General features: G+C 38.2%; 1 protein-coding gene across 7 annotated transcripts in view; it reads right to left on the minus strand.

Moving 5' to 3' along the window:
- Nucleotides 1-20,913, minus strand: part of NCKAP5 (NCK associated protein 5) — a 378,350-nt gene that overhangs the window by 111,293 nt on the left and 246,144 nt on the right. For 6 of the 7 annotated variants that reach the window (XM_030952067.1, XM_030952063.1, XM_030952066.1 and 3 more), the window contains 2 exons: nucleotides 17,766-17,856; nucleotides 3,496-3,645 (listed from right to left, as the gene is read on the minus strand). In XM_030952067.1, the coding sequence (XP_030807927.1) occupies nucleotides 3,496-3,645; nucleotides 17,766-17,856 (241 nt within the window). The remainder of the gene's footprint in view (nucleotides 1-3,495; nucleotides 3,646-17,765; nucleotides 17,857-20,913) is intronic. The other variant, XM_030952070.1, reaches the window with a different exon arrangement.

A 20,913-nucleotide genomic window follows, 5' to 3' on the forward strand; every position in this document is an offset into this window, starting at 1 on the left:
TGGAAATATAATATTATTTGTTTTACTGTAATTGAAAATGGTGAAAAAATCTGGAACTGCTGTATGGGGGCTGATGCACGTCCAGAATAAATTATACTTTTTGTATATTTCTGGCTACAATTAAAAAAAATGCAACTCTTCTGGTGATGAAAGCAGAATGTAAAAAAGGAAATTCCACCACGTAGTTCATATGTTATTAACCATATTTCATTAATATTTCATTTTTTGCAGCACTCCAGATACACAGAGAAGATATCAGAGAATGAGTTTTTTTCTTTGTAAGAGCTAGAAGGCATTTGATCATAACTACTGAAGTAAATTAAATGGCATTTCAAGAGCAGCCAACTAAAAATGCTGAAGGCATAAAGGAATTTTGATATCCAGGAAATCACAATTAATTTCAACTATGTAAAATGGGACACAAGATGGTGTGAACCATTTTTTATTTGTCATCTGTTCCATTTGATTAGAAACTTATGGTATTTATCAGTCAGTAAAGTGGAAATAGAATTTGCTGTAAATGATAAAGGATGCGAAAAAAAATTATAGGCAAAAGGAGCAATGGGAGAATATGTGTAGATATCTCTTATCAAAGTATATGATAGCTTTCACTCGGGCTGGCTACAAAGATAATTTATTATACTGATTTGTACTGTTCAGTGAGAAAATTTCTAGGATAAACAGCAGTTAATAAAACATAAAAGGTATTACTGAAAATTATTTGGCAATACAATTGACAGCAAAAAAAGAGAAGACATTTTAAACACAACTGCCATGATATGGAAGCTATTGAAAGAAAGTTTCCTGTGAAAATGAAGCCTTGCCCCTTTCCTTATTCTTAGATTCCTGCTGCAGATCCAGTGACCAGGATGACTACAGGTTTTTTCCCATGCAGAGAAACTCCTGAAGGAAACCACCATGTACCTCACATCTACAATGTCAGTAGCCCAGGAAGGGCAGAAACAATTTGCTGTATGTATGGAACAGGAATTATTTTCCCATACAGACATTCCAAACAAAAGAAACTAAATAATCTGTTATATTGTACAAGTATCTGGAGAAGCTACCCATTTATCCCTGAACTGGTAGAGAGCCTTTCTCTTTTGGTACTTCATTCATTGGAAAATTAGCTCAGATTTACCCAACTTTTTGTGTGAGCAGCCAAGAGAAGGTATTAACCAGAACAAAAAATACCTGCTGGATGTAAACTTCTATAGAATAAAAACTTCACTTTTCCTTAGATGTGAACTGTCCAATACATTTATATACATGTTTATAAATGTAAATTATATTATATGTGCCAAGCAACAGGCCAGTGGACGCAGCTGAGGAGGAAGAGGATGAAATAATTCAACAATGCCCCACCAGACCAGCTTGTTATGTGCTACAGTTGAGGAACAAACAAACTAATAGGAAGAGACATCAAAACTTTTCTTACCAGTGATGATATTAATGAAATTATATTAATAGGCATTAATGGATTAGGTCACACACTCTGACTATTACTTGTAACAGCTTCTGTTTATAGGCAGTGCTCAGACTCGAGAGGACAGATGGAGAACCAATTCTAGTAAGCACTTTATTAGCCCTTCTGATTTCATTAATTCAGTAACATCCAACAATGTAAAGTAAGATTAAAGATCCTGACACCCAGAGCACAAAAAACTAACAAACAGTAATTTTTTGTTCCTTTCTAGATAGACTAATAAAATATTTAGAATAATTAGTCTGAAAATAGTAAAGAATTAGAACAGCTAATTGCATACAACTTTTAAAAAAGTCTCTTAATTAATAAACCCTACAGTCTTTGACACTACAATTTATATTCTTCAAGAGAAAAAGACAGCAAAAATACATAATGTTAAACAACACACAGTTAACAACACTTGTTTTGATTATATTGGATCACAATTAATGTTGGCCCTGGAGCTCATCTGTCTCCTTTCATAGCTCCCTACACTCCATGTGTAGATGAATCCCTGGAGTACTGGCATTCTCTAACATGTGGTTTTGAGCAAGGCACTGCACAGCACTGACACCAGTGAGGAGAGGTCTCCACTGCCCTTCCTGAACCAGGTCCTGCCTGTCCTTAGTGCTGCATTCTCTCTCTGGGCAATCTGCCACAGCTGATAAGGGCTGTGACATTACTGAACACCTCCCTGCCAACTGAGGACATAAAGAACTGCAAATGTCATGCAGACTGGTTAAGGATGAGGCAAAGCAAACAGAAATCATGTGTGTTTCGGAAATAAAAGACCACAAGGAACCTACAGTCATTCTCCATCAGCAGATAAAGCAAGACTATATTAAACTGTACACTTTTTTTAGAGTTTTACTGTCTTAAACATTTAGTAGCATGTGTTTTTTATCCCCAGGGCGAAATTAGAGTTATTTAATATTACATGTGTTTATTTTACAAACAGTCTAAGCCTTTAAAGGGAAATTAAAGAAACTGCCTACACCTTGATCCTGTATTTAGATGCAAACAGGGCTGGTCGTGACTGTTCATATTTTACTTTTAACAAAGTCCTCAAGAACAAAAACCCAGAGTCTTAATCTATCAGAGTACAACTCAACCCAAAACTTATCATGTAAAAGGGCTTTCACACTTAAACAAAAATGTATAGGGCCAGTGATAAATCTATTGTCTACCAACACCTTACACAGGCAAAATGTCACTCAGATCATTCTGAGGCATTCATCTACCCATACCTGAAATGCTACATAAATGCTTGAGTAGAAGAGAAGGGAGGAAACACTAGAAAGGTGAAAAATGCACTTTTTAGTAGCTAAAAAAATTAGATTTAAATATGCAGTCTTATTTTTTCATAGAAATTGAAGCTCATGCTCCTATCAAGGAGCACAAAATAAGTTCATGTACATTGCGGTCAAAGTTTTACCTGCACCTCGTCCATGGTTGCCTTAGAAAACTTTGAAACTTCTCCTCTAGTTAGAAGCTACCACAAGGTGCACTATTTTGCAGATCCTAATTTTCCAGAAATGCACTCAAAATGTAGAGTGTGCAGTTCTCCATGAGGTCTACAAGGAAATAGATTTTCCACAGCCTGGCAGTAAAAAGGCCTGAGCTCTCCCAAGCAAGCAGTCCAGCAATTAAAAATTGAGCAATAAACTACACTGGAGCAAAACTAGTTTTATGACAGTTGTTAAACCACCTATATTAGTCTTGCAATATTAATAATTGAAACAAAACGAGTAAAAGCAATTTTTCTTATTAAATGGTCTCAAAGGAATTAAAATAATGTACTAAATTCCTTTTAAAGATATGTGATGCTCAGCATTAGAGAGGGATCCTTTTAGTGGTTCTAAGCTTCTTGTTCACCCTTGGTAAATGAATTGTGAAAAAAATACCCCATAACATGAAATCAGGTGAACTGTGAAAGATCAGATTAATACCACAGGGTGATTCAGTGCCAATAAATGGATGAGGCAGGGGGAAGGGTGGTCTTTTATGTGTGAAACTCTTGTGCTTCTTACCTCCAGAGCTTTCAAACGCTCCAAGAGCAATTTTGTTTTTTCCTTTTCCTCCTCAGTGCTGCTGCTTTCACTTCTTGAATCTTCATCTGCCTGTGTGCGAATTTTTTCCATGCCTTCTTTACATCTCCTACTGTCTTCTGACAGCTTTTCCTGCAAAGATTTTTTTAAAATGTCATTACTCACAGGTGCAAATGAAGTTAACTATGCAAATATCTCCAATCCTCCCTTGTATATGAATGAAGAAAAGACAGAGGAAGTTGCTAGTGACATGATTAAAGCGCTAAATAAGTGGAGTCATGAGGGCTCTGTGACACATGCTATGCCAATTCTGCAAGTGTATGCACAACTTAACTGCTACTTCCACTTCAGATTTTTAAAACTCAGAACTTGTCATTTCTTTAATAACTTCTATTTTCTTCTTTAAAAGTTGCAATGAACACTGAACATACCAGCTTTCAGTGGCAGCTTTTTGCCACTGAAAGATAAAGCAGTTTATTGAGGGAAAGCTAACATATGTTCACGTGTAATGTCTTTCCCCTTTCTTCATCTAGAGCTAATATTTGAATTATTAAATAATGGGCTGAGAATCAAGCTGCTACCAGATGAATACTGATCTAAGATCTGCTCTAACATATAAGTGGAGAGAATGAGACTGACAACAAAACTTTCAGAAGTGCCCCAGTCTATTTCCAGTCAGTCAGCCTGAGCTGTTACCAGCTGCACCTGCTGAGAGGCTGCTGAGTTTTACCAGAGCTCTCTAGAAATCATAGGATTGAACAGTGAATCCTACTAACTCCAATAATTATCTGTCCTAGCTCTCTGTCCACAGAGAGAGTGAGACAGAGAAACAAAACACCAAGACTACAAGCAATGTAAAACATTGCCCAGAATGACAATGCAAGCATAAGGGAAAAAAGAGAACTCCACAGATGTTGAGAGTGACCCATCCATCAGCAGAGCACAACATAGGAGGGACTGGCTCTACCTTGCAAACCACCTTCTCTACCTGCACGAGCAGATGCAGTCTGACAACTCATGAGCAGCTTGAGAATGGAAAATGCAAGGTAAATCAACATTAAATACTGGGTGTCAGAACAAATCTAGAGAATTCCTTCAATGAGCATCTAGTCTTTGTGTGCCTTTTTGATAATTACATACAAAAGCTCAGACATTCATGATCTTTGAGTTACCCCAGAATTGAGATGCTTTCCCCATAACTACTATACAACATGCACTCTGTCTAAGCATAAAAGTGTGCACTTTCATGAAGAACTGATCCTGCTTGAATAATGTGCAAATACAACTCTTTGAGAGTTAACACCAAGGCATTATCCTAACTAAACCTCATATAGGTAGCTGAATTAAAAAATCAGCAGTCTAGATCACATTCACAACAATGTCTTTTTAAAATATTAACTAGCTTAGAAATTGACTTTTACTATGTTAAAACTTTAATCAAGAATTAGTTTTATATGATATGGGCTTAATTAACAAACACCCTTACACAAACCATGAAGCACATATCTCATTCTGAGCCCCAAAACACAGATGTCAAAGAGCCATTCCATCAGGTTTCCAACATTACTGCTCCCCTGATCACAAAGGAATCATAAATATAATACTTGGGCTTTGTTTTTTTTTGTTCTTGCTACCCACTGATGCAACAATCAAGTATCTGTAAAAGAGCCATTAAACCACTTTTGCTTCAAGTTGCCCCAAGGAGTGCATTGAGATAAAACACTTCAATGAACTCAGGGGAAAGAAATGACAAAGGTATATCTCTGATGCAAGTCAAATACAAACTATTATTTTTAGGAGGGGATGTGACATGAATTGGATGTGGTTAACAATAGTAAGAAAACATAAACATATGCACAGGGTCACCTTTCCTGCACAAACTCAGGGCAGCAATTTCAAAGGACAAGTAGAAGAAAGCACAGGTTATGGCATTTCATTACAGAAAGTGGAGTAATGCAGCTTCTCACAGAGTAAATTCCAGCCACAGAAAAAAGTAACCTGTTCATCTTCTAATTACAAAATTAGATGAACTTTGCACATTAGTGGCATAATCAGAACACACATCCTATTTCACACTGATGTGCACTTGAATACCTCATGACACTGCTGTTACCCCTGCCTGAGTGTTGAAGTACAGCTCACATAGTACCAAAAGTACTTACTTCTGAGCAATAATAAATGAGTTTCAGCATTTCAGCCATGGAAAAGGTGCAGAACAGAGGAAAAACTTCTAATCTTAGAAACTGTGCTTAGACATGCCATGTGCTGAGGAGACTGCCACATCACATTCACCAGTTCCACCTGGGTGATGTCCAGTGAGGGCAGAGTGGAAAATCCACACTCCAGAAAGCAAGCAGGGATTTGGAAAGCACCCTTTGTGCTAAAAGTCAAATCCCTAAAGTGACAAAGGCTTTTGGAATGACAGAAACCTCTTGAGTGTGCAAAATCTGTTAATCTCAAAGGCAGCTGAGTGCTGGGGGATGAGGGAAGGGGCAGAGACCTGCCAGAGGAAATGTGCATCTCCTGGGGGATGTTGGACAAATCCTACAGAGGGCTCTGAGTGAGCATGCTGAAGGCAGCAAACAATGGGGTAAAGCAGCTTACTCCTTTTTTCCCTGAAGTCCTACACTTCTTGTATTATCTCAAATAAAGAGCATCTTCTGCCACTCCTGAGCAGTCTCTGCTCATGCCTCACATATTGCACAGTCACAGGCAGGCTGTGTTCAAACTGAGTAACAAAATCCTCCCCAGGTGCAAAGCCCAGCAAAGGCAGAGTAAGTGCTGTCCTGCTGATCGGTGGAGTTTAATTTCTGGGAAAAGGTAACAGTTGGAAATGGTGTTCTGGAAGTAAAACAGCTTTGAAAAAAAAAAAAAGAGGAAGAAAAAGCAATAACTCCACTCTGGGTCTCCTCAGACCAATGAGTTTAAGATATATGCTTGTACCATGAGAGGATGCAAACACAGCAGCCTGATGAGAATTCTGCAGTAAAGGCTCATCTACTTCTCTAATGCTCTGTGTCAACAAAGAGAAAATAAAAATATTAAAAATTCAAATCTTACTGAAACTAGGATTATGCTGCTCGCTGTAGACCCTTTCCTACAGAAATTAACGAGAAACTTACAATGGAGTCCCACATGGTGTAACCTTTTCAGGCTGGTTTAAACTGTCATTGCTCTTCTGAAACAAACAGCATTTTGCAAATCATAAATACATCGTGCCCTGACCAGTATTCCTAAGTATTCAGTTTGCTCCATAAATCAAATAAGCATTCCAGTGATGATGAACCCTTTGATGAAACACCACGGGCCCCATGGCCCGTAGAAAACAAGGGATGGGATGGAAACAGTCCCTGCAGCCCAGGAATGGCAAGCTCCCCAGGAGCAATGGAAAGATATCAATCACTAAAGACACTGATCTGTGAAGCTGGACAATGCAGTGGCCTGACTGAGACTTATCAGAAAGCTGGCTTCCAGTTAGCTGAACTAGGAAAGAGCAGTATAATATTCCCTCTTCCCACTAATAAATAAAGTAAGAACAATAAATTAAGACAGCAGGAAATCCACCTGAAATCGCAAATGATAATTTACTGGAAACTGTGGCATGTAAAGCCAATTTTCTCTCTCCTCTCTTCCATCTACCTTTCAGAATATTGAACAAGAAAGTGTTTTCACTGTTGATAAACAGGGAGTAACTACAGTGATAGAAAAGATCATAGAGAAGCTTTCAGAAGATAAGAGAACAAACTGCCTGTTTCAGAAATTACCTCTTTCTTCATCCCAAGAAAGGCAAAAGGCTGCTAACCCTAACAATTAGTCATTGGGATGTCTTTCCTCTGAGAACTGTCACCTTTCCAAGGAAGAGAGAAGTGTTGAAGGGATACTTAGCCAGCTATTTCTTAACTATTATTTCAGAAATTATGTTACTTTAGAAGTTTTATTGGTAGTACCATCAGCCCTTCTTTCTAAGATGCTTTCTAGGAATAACACTACACACATGAAAAAAGGAGAGGAAAAAAAGAGAGCTCACTTAAAAATATTTCAATTTGCAGCTACAAAATTTCAAACCAAGAAGAGTAAACGTCAGAAGACACAAAGAAAAAAAAAAGTAGCTGGCAAAGATTATTCTAGGATTTGTTTTTTTTATGGTGAAAACTATGATTAGGCACAGGACAAGTGGCTATACTAATACAAGATAGCATAATCTAATACTGATATAACTGGATCTGGGATCTAAAGCACTGATTATAAACAAGAACTCTTTCACAAGCACATGTGACAAAATCTGATTGAACCAAACAAGAATTTAAAAAGATCAACATCTTTGAAATGCTGATTTTCCCAGTGAGTGTTGGATGACATGAATTGCTTGTCTGGAAAGTGATAAGTAATAATTAGAAATGACATCTTTGCTTGTAGAAGCTAAAGATCATTTTCATGTGCTAAGCACAGGTCCTTCGGAGAAGTGAATTTTTTCAGATGCAATTCAGTAAGGATCCCTCAGATACAAAAGATTTCTATTTCAATTTTGGGTGTCAGATTGTGATGCCTGAGTGGGATCTTCTTTTCTGAATTCCTTTTAATTCTTCAACTCTGAAATTTATTAGAGACAAAGGCTTTACAATGGTAGCAAATTCAATTTTTTCTGAGAGTCATGCCTGCAATTTTCCAAAACCACACTTTAATCACACATTAATCGACCAAGAATAAAATATATGTAGGATATATAATTAAATAGTGCTTATGATTGCTTGTAACCACTTAACTGAAGAAAAAAAAATCAAAAATATTCACAGTGTAGCTATTAATTGTTCTTGTAGAGAGGCAGTGGCAACAGGCATCCAAGAATCCAGTCTATGTGGAACCCAAACTATGCTGACAACACCTCAAAACACTTTGGTGCTTTCTGTGGTGTGCCCAGAGCTTCCACAGCACCTTGTAAATAAGATATTTATTGAGCAGTTATCTTAGATTTTAGTGACTGACTGTGGTGATCTGAGTACACTACACTTCTAACACTCTTCAACCAAGGCAGATCTCCCTCCAAATCCAAACTGCAATTTCCAACCCACACACAGAATTGTTTGTGTTTGCACTGCTTTTGGCTGGGGTACAGCTCTTTATTCTCACAGTAGCTGCTATGTGTCTGGGATTTGTGCTGCAAACAGTGTTGACAACACCAAGATATCTCATTCCTGCTGAGCAGTGCCTACATGGACCCAGGGGCTTTTGTGCTCCTCAGCCCATCAGCAGGGGCTGGGGGTGCACAGGGAGTTGGGAGGGGACACAGCAGGGACAGCTGACCCCAGGTGACCCAAGGGATGTCCCAGAGCATATGGCATCCTGCTCAGCCATACAGGGGCAGGGCTCCACTGCTCAGGACTGCTGGACACCAGGGAGTGAGCAGCTGTTTACATTCACATCACTTCTCTTTCTTGGGGTTTATTTCCCTTTGGTATTTTCCTTTCCATTACAATTTGTTGCCGTTGTTGTTTTAACATTTCCGTTACTAAACTATTATTTTCTCAACGCCTGAGCAGTGGCAGAGCAGCGTCCAGGACCTCCTGTGTTCCTGGTTCCCTCTCAAAATGAAAAGCTTCAGTTACATTGATTGGCGAAGTTATGAGCAGGAAAAAAGCTGTTCCTTCTTCTTCTATCTAGATAAGGTAATAGGAGAATAATATTCAGAGTAATTTTTCATGCAGATAGTGAGAGCTGTCTCACTTTTACCCTTCTGATTCTCTTCTCCCCATCCTGCTGGAGTGGGATGTGGGGCTTGGTTACCAGCTGCAGTTAATCCACAACAGTGTATTTATAAATTGTGAACACTTTTCCTTGCAAGACCATTCTACAGCCTTGCTGCATTCACACATGATGTCTTTTCAGCACTGTTTCCAGTGCAGACCTCCTAGTGCTCAACACCATTCACTGTGAGCACTATAAAATAAGAATTTCTAGACTGCTGATGAACATAAAAGCTGTAGATGAGGGTTTATTTGTACTTTCATTAAAAAAGCAGCCTCAAGCTATGCACAAGCTGACTGCACAAGCTGAAAAAAGGCAGAAATTGCTCCAAGCACCGTAGACTTAACATTCCAACAAGCTTAAATTTGTTTTCCAGTGTCACCTTGCTCCTCTTTCTCCCCCACCACGGCCTCTTTTTCCTAAATACACCCTTTGAAAATTTGCAGTATCTTCTGATATGCTTTATAACCAATTTCATCTAGCAAAACCTGAGTGTAAGGACTCATATGTTAAGTATAAGGTGAAGTAAGTGTGTCCTGCAGGATTCTCAGTATAGGAGTAACCAGAGATATCTCTGTGATCTGAATACATTTTTCCATGTGCAACTTTAAAAAATAATATTTTTCTTTATTTCCCAATGGGAATCCAATTAAACACAATAACACAGGCCTGAAAAAAATGCAAACCAAATCATAACTGAGCAAACAAGCTACAATATGAAAAAATATTCAATGCAACTAAAATTATATGCAATTGGAATTATCTTTGAGTATAAGGCTACAAATATGACTTCTGCTTTACCTTCCTTGCTTTTATCTATATATTCAGCCGTTTTCTCTTGCTTTCTTTTCTCCCAGTGGAAGGAGAGACTAAAATATAGCTTTGCTTAGACAGCACATCAGTAAGTGTAATAATATATTTTTGTTTAGCTAACAGCTTTTGTTCAGAACAAGCTGACCAAAATTGAAGGAAAACAAAGGAATGCAACATATCACAAGAAACATCCCAAATTGTTCATGATTTAACATTACCCTTGTCAGAAAACCATATTAGATTCTTCTTTTTCATCTCTGGATTTCACTTCCAAAGTAAGCAGAGCGAGCAGCAGCATTCCCTAAATTAAACACTTGTGATGGATAAGAGGAGCAAGCTCATACTTTATGTTTCTGATACGTGCCTCCCTCCACCCCTGTATCAACCTAAATGTTCTCCACATTATTCTCCACTCAGAACACTCCCCACCAGTACAAGCTATCATCCCTGCTGAACAGCTCTGCAGCAGCATTAATAAATTTCCCAATGATGCTTTTATTGGCCACTCCGTGCATCACAAACATATTTCTTTTGAAAAAGTTCAGATTGGAAAGGAGCATAAGAGCAGAAAACCTTCAGAGTGCACTTGAGGATGGAGTGTGCTCCTCAGATCAGCAGGAGGGGATGGAATTTCTTGTGCCCAGGTCCCAGTGCCAGCTCCTGTCCTTAGAGAATGGATATTCCCATCACCAACAACCACTTCTGGCACTGCCAGGGCAGGAATCAGGACTGACCCTTCTGCCAGGCCAGGTTTCAGGCTCAGCAGGGCCAGGGCAGTGTCCAGGAGCTCCTGGGCTCCTGGTTCCTGCTCAAAATGGAAACCTTCAGTCACATTGATTAGCAAAGTTACCAGCAGGAAAAAAAGAACCTTACTAAGCAGCTGCTCCTTCTTCATATATCTAGATAAGGTAATAGGAGAATAAATAATATTCAGTGTGATTTTTCACGCAGATATTCTCTTAGAAATTGGTTCATTATACTATCATACTTAAAGTAATAATCTTTCCTTCCAGGAAAGCTGTATGTAGCATTTAATCTTTTGTGAAGGGGTTTGTAGGTATTACAGTAACTACACTTGACTAAAGCTGCAGTATTAAAATACCTTCCTTTGACTGAAATAGAAATAAGCCAAACTATTCTGAAATTCAAATTCAGAAATTTTATGTAACAGCAATTGAGGCAAAAAAAAAAATTCCTCTGGATTTAAGTTGCCTGAAATAAGCCAATTTTCCTTCCATAGTATTTTGGAATGGGATCAGTGTATTAACTGACTAGTTCTCACCATAAGCACAATTGCAGAAGCTGACCTAAGAAGTTACCTGTGGGATTAGGAAGAAAAAACCTGGTATATTATTCCATTACCAGGTAATTTTTTTGTAAGTGCCAGGGAACAGTTTCATGTCTCCCAGCCCTGTAAGGAAAACTTCTGAAAGAAAATCCAAATTCATCTTCATGCAAAAATAAGATGTGGGAACAATCATTCCAGATTAGATCAAAACTTCAACTTTTCAAATATGTTATTGGAATTCAGATTAACGATCTTAACGTTTCCTGATTAGAAGAACACTTTCTTTCCAAAATAAATTTACTGGTGCACTGCTAAGTGAGTGCTTTTGTTAAAATAATTTTCAAAGACAAAATGATTTTGAATTCAGCAGAATCACCCTTTTTTTCTTTTTTGCCTTAGAAATAAGAAAAATTTTAGATTTTTTTTCAACTTTTTAAAATATAATAACTAGTGTTGCTTTCTGCTGGTTGGAAAATATCAAGGAAATAATGTCAAAATGCAGAATGAACAGTATCTTTTATGGAGATGGGGAAATATGGAGAGAGCAATCCACTTGACCATATATAAATTCATTCATTTGGGGAAAGTGAAACATTCATGTCCAGGCAATGGGTGACTTTTGTGGATTCATTCCCAAAGTTAGAACAAGAAGTAAGGTACAGCAAAAGATAGAAACACTATATAGAAGAGGGAAATGTAAACTAGAATTATGTTCAGTATAATACAATATAGTACCATCAAATCAGTCAATCTGGGCCTTTTGGCACTGTAGATATCTAGAGGATGTATGATGGATTAAAGTGGTAGCATAATGGCACCTGTACAGTGTGAAAATGTATCTGGAGACCTCATCTGTCCTTCACCAAACTTGGTACTTCAAGGACTGGCATTGCATTCTCAACAGAATAGCAAGAATAGCAAGAAAGGCGGTCAGAGTCAGGCAAAAGCTGTGGGTGATGGGATGTCATCAAATATGTGGATAACTCTTGTGTCAGTACAGGACATCCTTGTTTCCTTTCTGTTTAATTTGGTAATGCTTTGTTTGAGATGTTGCCAAGGCCAGCTTGGATGGGCATTGGAACAACCAGTCTAGTGGAAGGTTTGCCTGCCCATGGCAGGGGGGTGGGATGAGATGATTTTTAAGGTCTCTTCCAACACAAAAAATGTTGTAACTCCATGACTGGGAAGGAAAGAACAGCCTGTTTTCTGACAAACAGGCACACAAATGGCACATTTCACTTATGAGACTTTGCTGTGTTAAACACAACTCCATTGCTGTGCTTCAGAATCACAAACAACCAAAAAGGGAAAACTCTTTGCAACAAAACTGAAATTTTGAACAGTGCCTCAGGACCACAATCACCTTCTTTTGGGGGTAGAGAATCCAACCTCATTTTGGTTAAATATTTATCAAAATCTTTGCATAATGGTGCAACTCTACAAAAAGCCATAAGGTATTAAATTGTTACTGAGCTAGCCTTGGATTTCTCTGCATGGAAAAGCAGTCCAACAGCAAATGCTTGTGTCCTTGACATCCCAGGATTTCCAGTGGAGCTCCCGAGAGTGAGGATGGCTCCTCTCTGCCCTTCTCTGTGAGACACAAATCTGCTAATATTTGCCTAGTAATGTACTCCCTAGCAGCTTAGGAGGCTTGGCTAATGCAGTCCCCTGTGGGCACTTCCACTCCTGAGACAGATGTTTAAGGATATATATCCTCTTCCTGCAATAGAAGTTAGCATTAAAAATCCTACACGGATTTTAGCTAGGGAATTCAACTAGTGCCTTTTTTTCAATTCATGGTCATGCCCCTATCTGTAAAATGTTACATACCAATGACCTGAACAATAAGCTTGTATAATTTTGTGTTAAGATAAAATTATATTGCCAATGGTTACAGTTTTTCCTCTCGTGAAAGAGCTGTTGACACCAACGGCTGTGCAAATTAGAAGTGACAGCCACAACAACTGTTCCACGCTTGAGTAACACAAAAGCATGCAGACAAAAAATGGGGTTGACGTGGCCAACAATGCCACCTGAAGTGTGCCTGTATCACTTGTGTATGTTTTTACCTCCCCAATGTGACTGTACCATGTCTGTCCTGAGCTTTAGTGCTCACATGGACAATTTCAGAATGATATTAAATCGTGGACTTACAACAAATTCTCTTCCTCATCTATATCAATCACTGTAGACTGACAAAAAGTCAAAATTAGTTAAAAACCCCTTCAAGTCTTTGAGTGATCTGTTATCAGGTAAGACTCTACTTAGAGTATCCAGCATTGTGATCAAACAGGAAAGTTTTGGATATCCAAATCTCAAGGGCAAACTCAGGAAGCAAAATCTGTTGGGTGCTTGGTTTAAAGTCTGGGGTTCAAGAACTGCACACAGTTATTTCTGGGGAATACATGAGCTCTTGGTTTGGCCTTCCATGATCTTATTTTTAGGTGGTCAATGTCTCTTGGAAACACCATAAAGCTAACGCATAGTAGTGTCTTTTAGTCAAATAAAATTTAAAGTAAGAAATATGATGGCTAAGGCTATTCAAATAACATGCATTCTTGTCTACATTTATGCAAGCATTCATTATAATTTTTCGCTTTATACTATGTAAAATTATAACAAAGGAGAATTTTATTTACAATCCTGCTTCTTAATTCATTTACCCAAAAGAAATCACATAACTCATTTGTAAGTCCAGCAAATTAAAATCCCATAGGGCATCTAGCTCTATGGAAAGAGTTAGAAAATTTTGCTTTAAGTAAGAATACTGGCAAGAATTTGCTGGCAAGAATACTGGCAAGAATTTGCTTTAAGTAAGAATACTAACAAAATATTGCAATAACACTGTGTGCTTTAGGCTCCACCTTCTTATTGTTACTATTCTAACATTATCACTATGCAACATTTAAAGTTCATTAGCAAGAATATTTATTCTGGAGTCAGGCATACTGGTAGTATAATAATAACTCAATTTCATACATCCCAGAACAACAATTATATTTGTTAAAAAAACCTATATAGACAATGTTCAATAGACCAAAAGCATTTATTGTGCAGAGTTATCTTTTATGATATTCAGGTATTTACTTTAACTAACTTCACTAAGTCATCTCGGTGTCAAAGAATATGGGACATATGTTGGTAAGTCACACTGGAAATCAGAAATCACCTCATTTGTCTCCATTTGTTATGAAACACAGAGTTGTGAATCTGCACTAAAATCCCTTACTCTACTGAACCAACTGATCATACAGATTTGATGATATCACACTAATCACAGAGAAAATGTGAGGTTCAGGATATGCACCATAAGGTAACTGACTGTAGAGGATGGCTTTCAGAACAATGTTAGTAGTTATACATTCAATAAGGTTTCTGAATGCATATGAATATAACATAAAAATTTCATTTAAACTTCCGTCACAAATACAGGTTGATAATACAGTTATCATGTTCCCAAAAACCTGAATACATCAGTGCTTTTAAGGAACATTACCTGGGTTTTACATTTGGTGTTTTTAAGGAACATTACCTGGGTTTTACATTACAGATTCTATTCCTATTTGTGAATTATGCTCATAAATATATCAAAAAACTGCCTGAGTCCATTTGGAGGAATACAAATGAAATGTCTTTGTTGCAATATTGATGTATCTTGCTGAATTTGGACACAGCACTTATTTGAGATCCATCATCTGTTTAAATGGTATATGTATCCATAATTTCCACACAGCTGGTTTCAGTAACATATTACTGATTCACAGAAAGCTTCATCAATATATTCCTCAATGTTAAAATGCTTTGTAAACATTTCAGACCAGAGATTCTTTGCCAAGTACCTGTTTGGAGGAGCCTTTCAGGTATGAGCTGTGGCTGTGACTCATGGTCACTGCCCAGCTTTCACTGTGTGACTGTAACAAGCCCACACCCAGTGACCCCATCTCTGACCCACATGGCAGGGAGCCATCCCAGGCCATGGCAATGCAGCCATTCCTCGAAATTCCTAGAAAAAAAAAAGCCATTTGTTCACATTTTTCATAAAAGTGAACAAAAGGGATCTGAGGATGGATGACTCAAAAAGACATCCAGGAAAAAAAACCCCACAACATTCACAACACAACAAAAATGTTCTGCATTTCTGACCTGTTTTACCAGCCACAGATTGGTGTATGATGCAGCAGCCTAGCTATTCCTCCAGGAGAGGAAAACCCATTGCTTCTGAGTCATGGATTAGGAGAGGAAATTCATAAGGAAAGAAGATTGCATACCAGCAATATTCAAGAAATGAAAATGGCTAAAAAACAAGCTGAGAGATATCATGAGTGAAAATAATCCCAGGAACAAGAACAGACAGGAAGGGAAGGAAGCTGTTATGCACTAAAATAGCCCCAGAGACACAGGAATATGGGTGTTTGAAGGCCCTGGGACAGAAACAGCCTCACTCTGAAAGAAAGCAAAGCTCCACTTTGAGGAGTTTGCCCAGAGTACCACCCATCAAATTCAAACAAACCTTGAGTCCTGAAAGAAGGGAACAGAAGGGGTCCATTTGCTAAGTAGAGGGGGCTGTTTGCTAGAGCTGAAGGAAAATGAAGAAATGTTCTTGCATCTGGGCACAACTGCCTTGTTCTTTTGCTGATCAGAAAATAAACCTTGTGTGATTTTACACAAAGCACACCACAGAGGCCTCTCTCCTGCCTGGCTGGAGACAATGAATATTTATATCAGTGTGGCCCAGAAGGAGAAGAAAATCCAAGATCATACACAAATTCTCTCCTTTTTTTTTTTTCAAAAATTATGAAACAAATAATGATAGCGAAAAAACTACACAGAAATATACAAACACCAAAACTGAAATGACTGGCTTATCTCCCCTCTAGGAAAGCAGCACACCAAATCTCAAATTTCAAAGACCATATAGCTAATTTTTTTCCAGTTTAGTGCCCAAAAGAAAAATAAAGAACCCCCAAACCCTCAGTTCTATGAAACAAAACTGCAGTAATTTTTTTTCTTTTCTTCTTGAGAGCTCAAAAGCAAAACCCAAAGAAGTTGAAACCTAATTGTGGTACTACCTTGCTGGAGTTTCCACAGTTAGACAGCACAGAGAAAAGCAGATAATAAAATCATCCCAGATGTCTGTTATGAATAGACAGGGGCAGACAAGTAATCCACCTTGAGGAGACACTGACATCAAGCCCACTTCAGAACAACCCCTGTGTGGTGACAGGAGTGAGCAGCATGTATGGATTTGAAGCCATAAAGAAATAAGAGAAGGGAACTGAGTTTCAATTTTGCACCCCAAAAAGATAGTGCATAAAATAGAGATGCCTTTGTCAACAGTTTCTAAAAGAACTATGTTCTATTATAACCTCAACAAAAAAATTTAATTTGTCCTGAAATTAAATTTTACAGGCTATCATTTTAACAAGAAAATTTGATTATATTGAAGGTTAAACTAAAAGATTCCTTTCTCTTCAACCCAAGCTTAAAATGAAAATGTAATTACAGTGATAAATACTCTTTAATATACATTTTTGTTTAGCTATACTGCTGAATTTTTGATCCATCTGCTGTAAGAATGAACTAATATAACTCAAAATTTTGAAAAGTGTTTTATCTGATGGATCACTACCTGGTATAGACTTTAATATTTTATTTCAGTATTTTATAAGAATGCTTATTCTGTTTAAAAAGATACAGCACAGGACTGACTTCATTAAGTAGAAGTGATATTTTTAAGAATTCATGTGCCTGATATTTGATTAACTGAGATGTATCTCACTCCTCTTTCCAGACTCTTAAATTAAAAGGTTTTCCACCATCTTAGGTTCACTGTTTCCCAAATGCAACAGTCTGTTAGGAAAATATAAAACTCTTCTGTCTTATAAACAGACCTGGTTCCCTTTGAAAAACTTCTAAAATCTTTTTCTCCTAAACTCTGTCCTGAGACACTCTCTTCTCTACCCCTGGTGATAAAATGCACCTGCCACAAGCAGGGATATAAAACTGTGGAGCTTGACAGGGATCCCCATACCCAATAAGAACATGAGTGGTAAAGTTATCCATCACTGTTTGAAGGTCAAGTTGTCAAAACCACCTATGTTTACTAGAGATGCTGGAACATATGACTTAAAATATTAAGTGCTTTAATAAAGGCTACAAAACTAGTTTCTTGGTCCTCTGTGAACTATGAGGAGCAACAACAGCAGATAACACAAGGACAATAAAAATGAAAAACAAACTCTGCTGAGAGAACACCTGGGAAAATGTAGGTTGAACCAACGACCACTTACAAGTATTCATAATTAATAAACAAATAGAGGAAACAATGCCAGATATTTATTTCAGTGGTGGGATTTTTGTTTTAAAGAAAATTTCTATCACAAGAAAACAGGTAATAAGTCACTAATACCTGATATACCTTCATGATATTGACAGTTCCTTCTCCATGCTGGCCTGGGGATCCTTGGCTCTGCAGCAGATTTCTCACTGTCTCCTCCATTCTAGAGAATAAAAATATTTACAAAAGTCAACTGCATGGAAAAAATTTAAGAGTTGCATTCAGTGTTTTTGCTCTTTACAAGAGCCTAATGCATCCATGGCTACCATGAAATTAATATTTAAAGACAATCCTAGCCTTATAATGTTCTCATGCTCCATGTTATGAATAACACATTAAGGGCACTCTTTTATCTTTTGAATATGCACAGTAATTAGTTGCATTGTTTGAACACTATGCAAACTCTGTTACTAAACTAAAACCAAATGTGTGCAAAAGACATCACCTTGTTAACAGTGCAAACAGCACCATGATGAGATTATTGCCATTTAGGAACAGTCAGGTTAAAAACCCCACAGGCAGCTGTGTTCTGAGCCCACAGTGGGGTCTGTGCAGCTCTGACAGGCTGTCCATGGCATCTCTGCTATAGGGCAGCTTGTGCCTCTGCCTTGGTCCATAGGGGCACAGCAGCTGAACACTTCCCCTTCTCTGCCCTTTCAAACAGGTGCCAAAAGCCAGTGCAGGCTCCACTCTGGTACCATCACCTCAGGACAGTGCATCAACTCCAGGTCCTTCTATTCAAGGAGAGAGGTTTGCACTTCCATTTTAAAAGTTGTTAACAGGCACCATCAAAAGCCATCTTTGATCTACACACATTCATCAGGAATGTTAAACTGATGATAACACCAACCCTGCTGAATGGAGCCTGCTCACAAGGAGTTCTGCTCCTTCCCACTGTAGGAAAAAGGGAAGCCACCTATGAAACACTGGTCCCATTCAAGGTGGGTCAGAAATTAAATCCCATGGGCTTAGGAGGTGTCACAAGGCTGATCACAAATAGCAGGGCTGGGAGTAGGGCTGGTTTCAGCTACGGGTGAGAGAAGGAAAAGGATCAAAACCAGAGGAGCAGTGATGGACATAAAAACAAAGACACTGTGTTTCACAGCTAAAAATGGTGAAAATTTCAGCCAAAGATCCTCACATTCCTCCCGACTACCCACGTCCCACACAGATTCTCACCCCAGTACAGCCTCTCCTTCCGCTGTGTTGAAACATAATTGTGGTACTACCTTGCTGGAGTTTCCACAGTTAGACAGCACAGAGAAAAGCAGATAATAAAATCATCCCAGATGTCTGTTATGAACAGACAGGGGCAGACAAATAATCCACTTTGAGGAGACACTGACATCAAGCCCACTTCAGAACAACCCCTGGTTTTCTCTCTCCCTTTCAGATTTTCTGCTCTTTTCCTTTCAAGCAGTCTCAGTCCCTTGAGATAGTTGGAAAAGCAGCCCAGATGGAATAGGGGCTGGAGAAGGGAAACCTGCTGCGCCACAGGCATAAGGGTGAGGCAAAGGCAGGAGAGAGAAATACCTTAGCTTATACTGCCAGATACACTGTATATTAAAACAGTGACCTTGAAGAAGGTGCCAATATTCCTGGGCATATCAGACCAGGAACTGCCTGCTGTTGTTTATTTCTACTGTGTTTAGAAAAACATGACTATTTTGTGTAGTATTCCTTCCAAATGAAATTGAGCAGAAGAATTATTCACAGCGTATCTTTTTTATATTTGTTTATTTCTAAGGTAACAATCCAGCGAGACAGAAAATATTAGCTAACTGCTCTGGCCAAAGGCCAACAGCATTATCTTTTATATGAGCCTCATGGTCTTGCTGTTCTTTCAGTCTTATCAGAATGAATGGCATTGGCTAACTAAGCAACAATGTGATGTTACTCCAGGTTTTCTCCTTTCAAGTCAGCCCACTACGCTACTTTTCAAGAAGCTGACACTGGGTGCTCATTCTACTCAGATGAACACTGACATTCTACTTATTCCTGTGATGGTTTTTTGTCGTTGATGTGCAGACTTCTACACTGCCAGAATGCCCACAGAATTGTTTGACCATCTGTTGACCAAATGTGCATAAAATCAAGCCAGCTCTAATCTCTAGTGCAGACAGTGGTGCAGTTTTTCAGTTGCAGATTGGAACCATTTCTGCTCATAGGCTGACCTTAATCAGATGCCTTTTACATGAAAGAACAAATCATTTTGGTTCACACCATAAATTCCTGTGCAGTCCTCACAGAAAGATTTAATTTCCTAACATGCCCACCATTTCATTTTTAAATTAATGGTGTAATAGCATTCTTAATTATTGTGTTTATCTATGCAAATGCAGTTCCACTGCTAGTCCTCCACAACATTCTTCCAAAATTAATAAACAAACAAAAATGGGAGAAAGAATAGATTCAACCAGCACTAAATCTTGGTTTTTCAATTTAGACCTAGGAGTATTAATGAAAATAAAGTCTAGTTGCATATTACTATGATCACTTAAACCGGCTCAGGAAAATTATGAATTCTTAAATTCAATAGGTCCTTTAATCTTCAGTCAAACTCAGATAATCTATTTTAGACCACAGGCCTGCCTTGTTGAGCAGCCTTACAGGGGCAGTTTCTTGTGGCAATCAGAAATAACTCCCATCAGCACTCAACATTTCTAAGCAATAGAGTAATTTTTGCAACATGACCAAGAGCTCAGTTAAAGACAAGTGAAACTTCTGTGGTTTTGCTGTTTGCAGCTACTATAAAAGTCTGTAAGAGCTGACAGCTATTAAGCTGAATCACAGACATTACAGACTGTGTGGTTCACATCACTATCAAACCAGGCCTGGGAGGATATTACAAGCTTTGGGTAGACCTGGAATATCTGAAAAAGAAGAAAAAACTAGGAGAAAACAGGGAGGTGAATGATGCTTGCAGTCAAATTCACTGCAAAGCTCTGATGGCCAGTGCTCTTGCAGTTTGTGAGCTGCTGCTTCTTCACTCACATCCCAGTTGTCCATTTTTAGGACCAAATATGGTACAGGAGAATAATCAAGACTTGTTTCTTATGAATGAGAGTTTTTGATGCATGAATTAATGGCACCTTAATTGAAAAGCTATTGTTACCTTATGATCTATAAAACTCTCCTCAGTGACAACACATGCCAGAGCAATTTACTACAAATCCTATTTACAGAATGCAAAAATAATGGAGTCTCTATAAATTCAGCT

Source organism: Camarhynchus parvulus, chromosome 7 (assembly GCF_901933205.1).
Source record: "Camarhynchus parvulus chromosome 7, STF_HiC, whole genome shotgun sequence".
Lineage (NCBI taxonomy): Eukaryota > Metazoa > Chordata > Aves > Passeriformes > Thraupidae > Camarhynchus > Camarhynchus parvulus.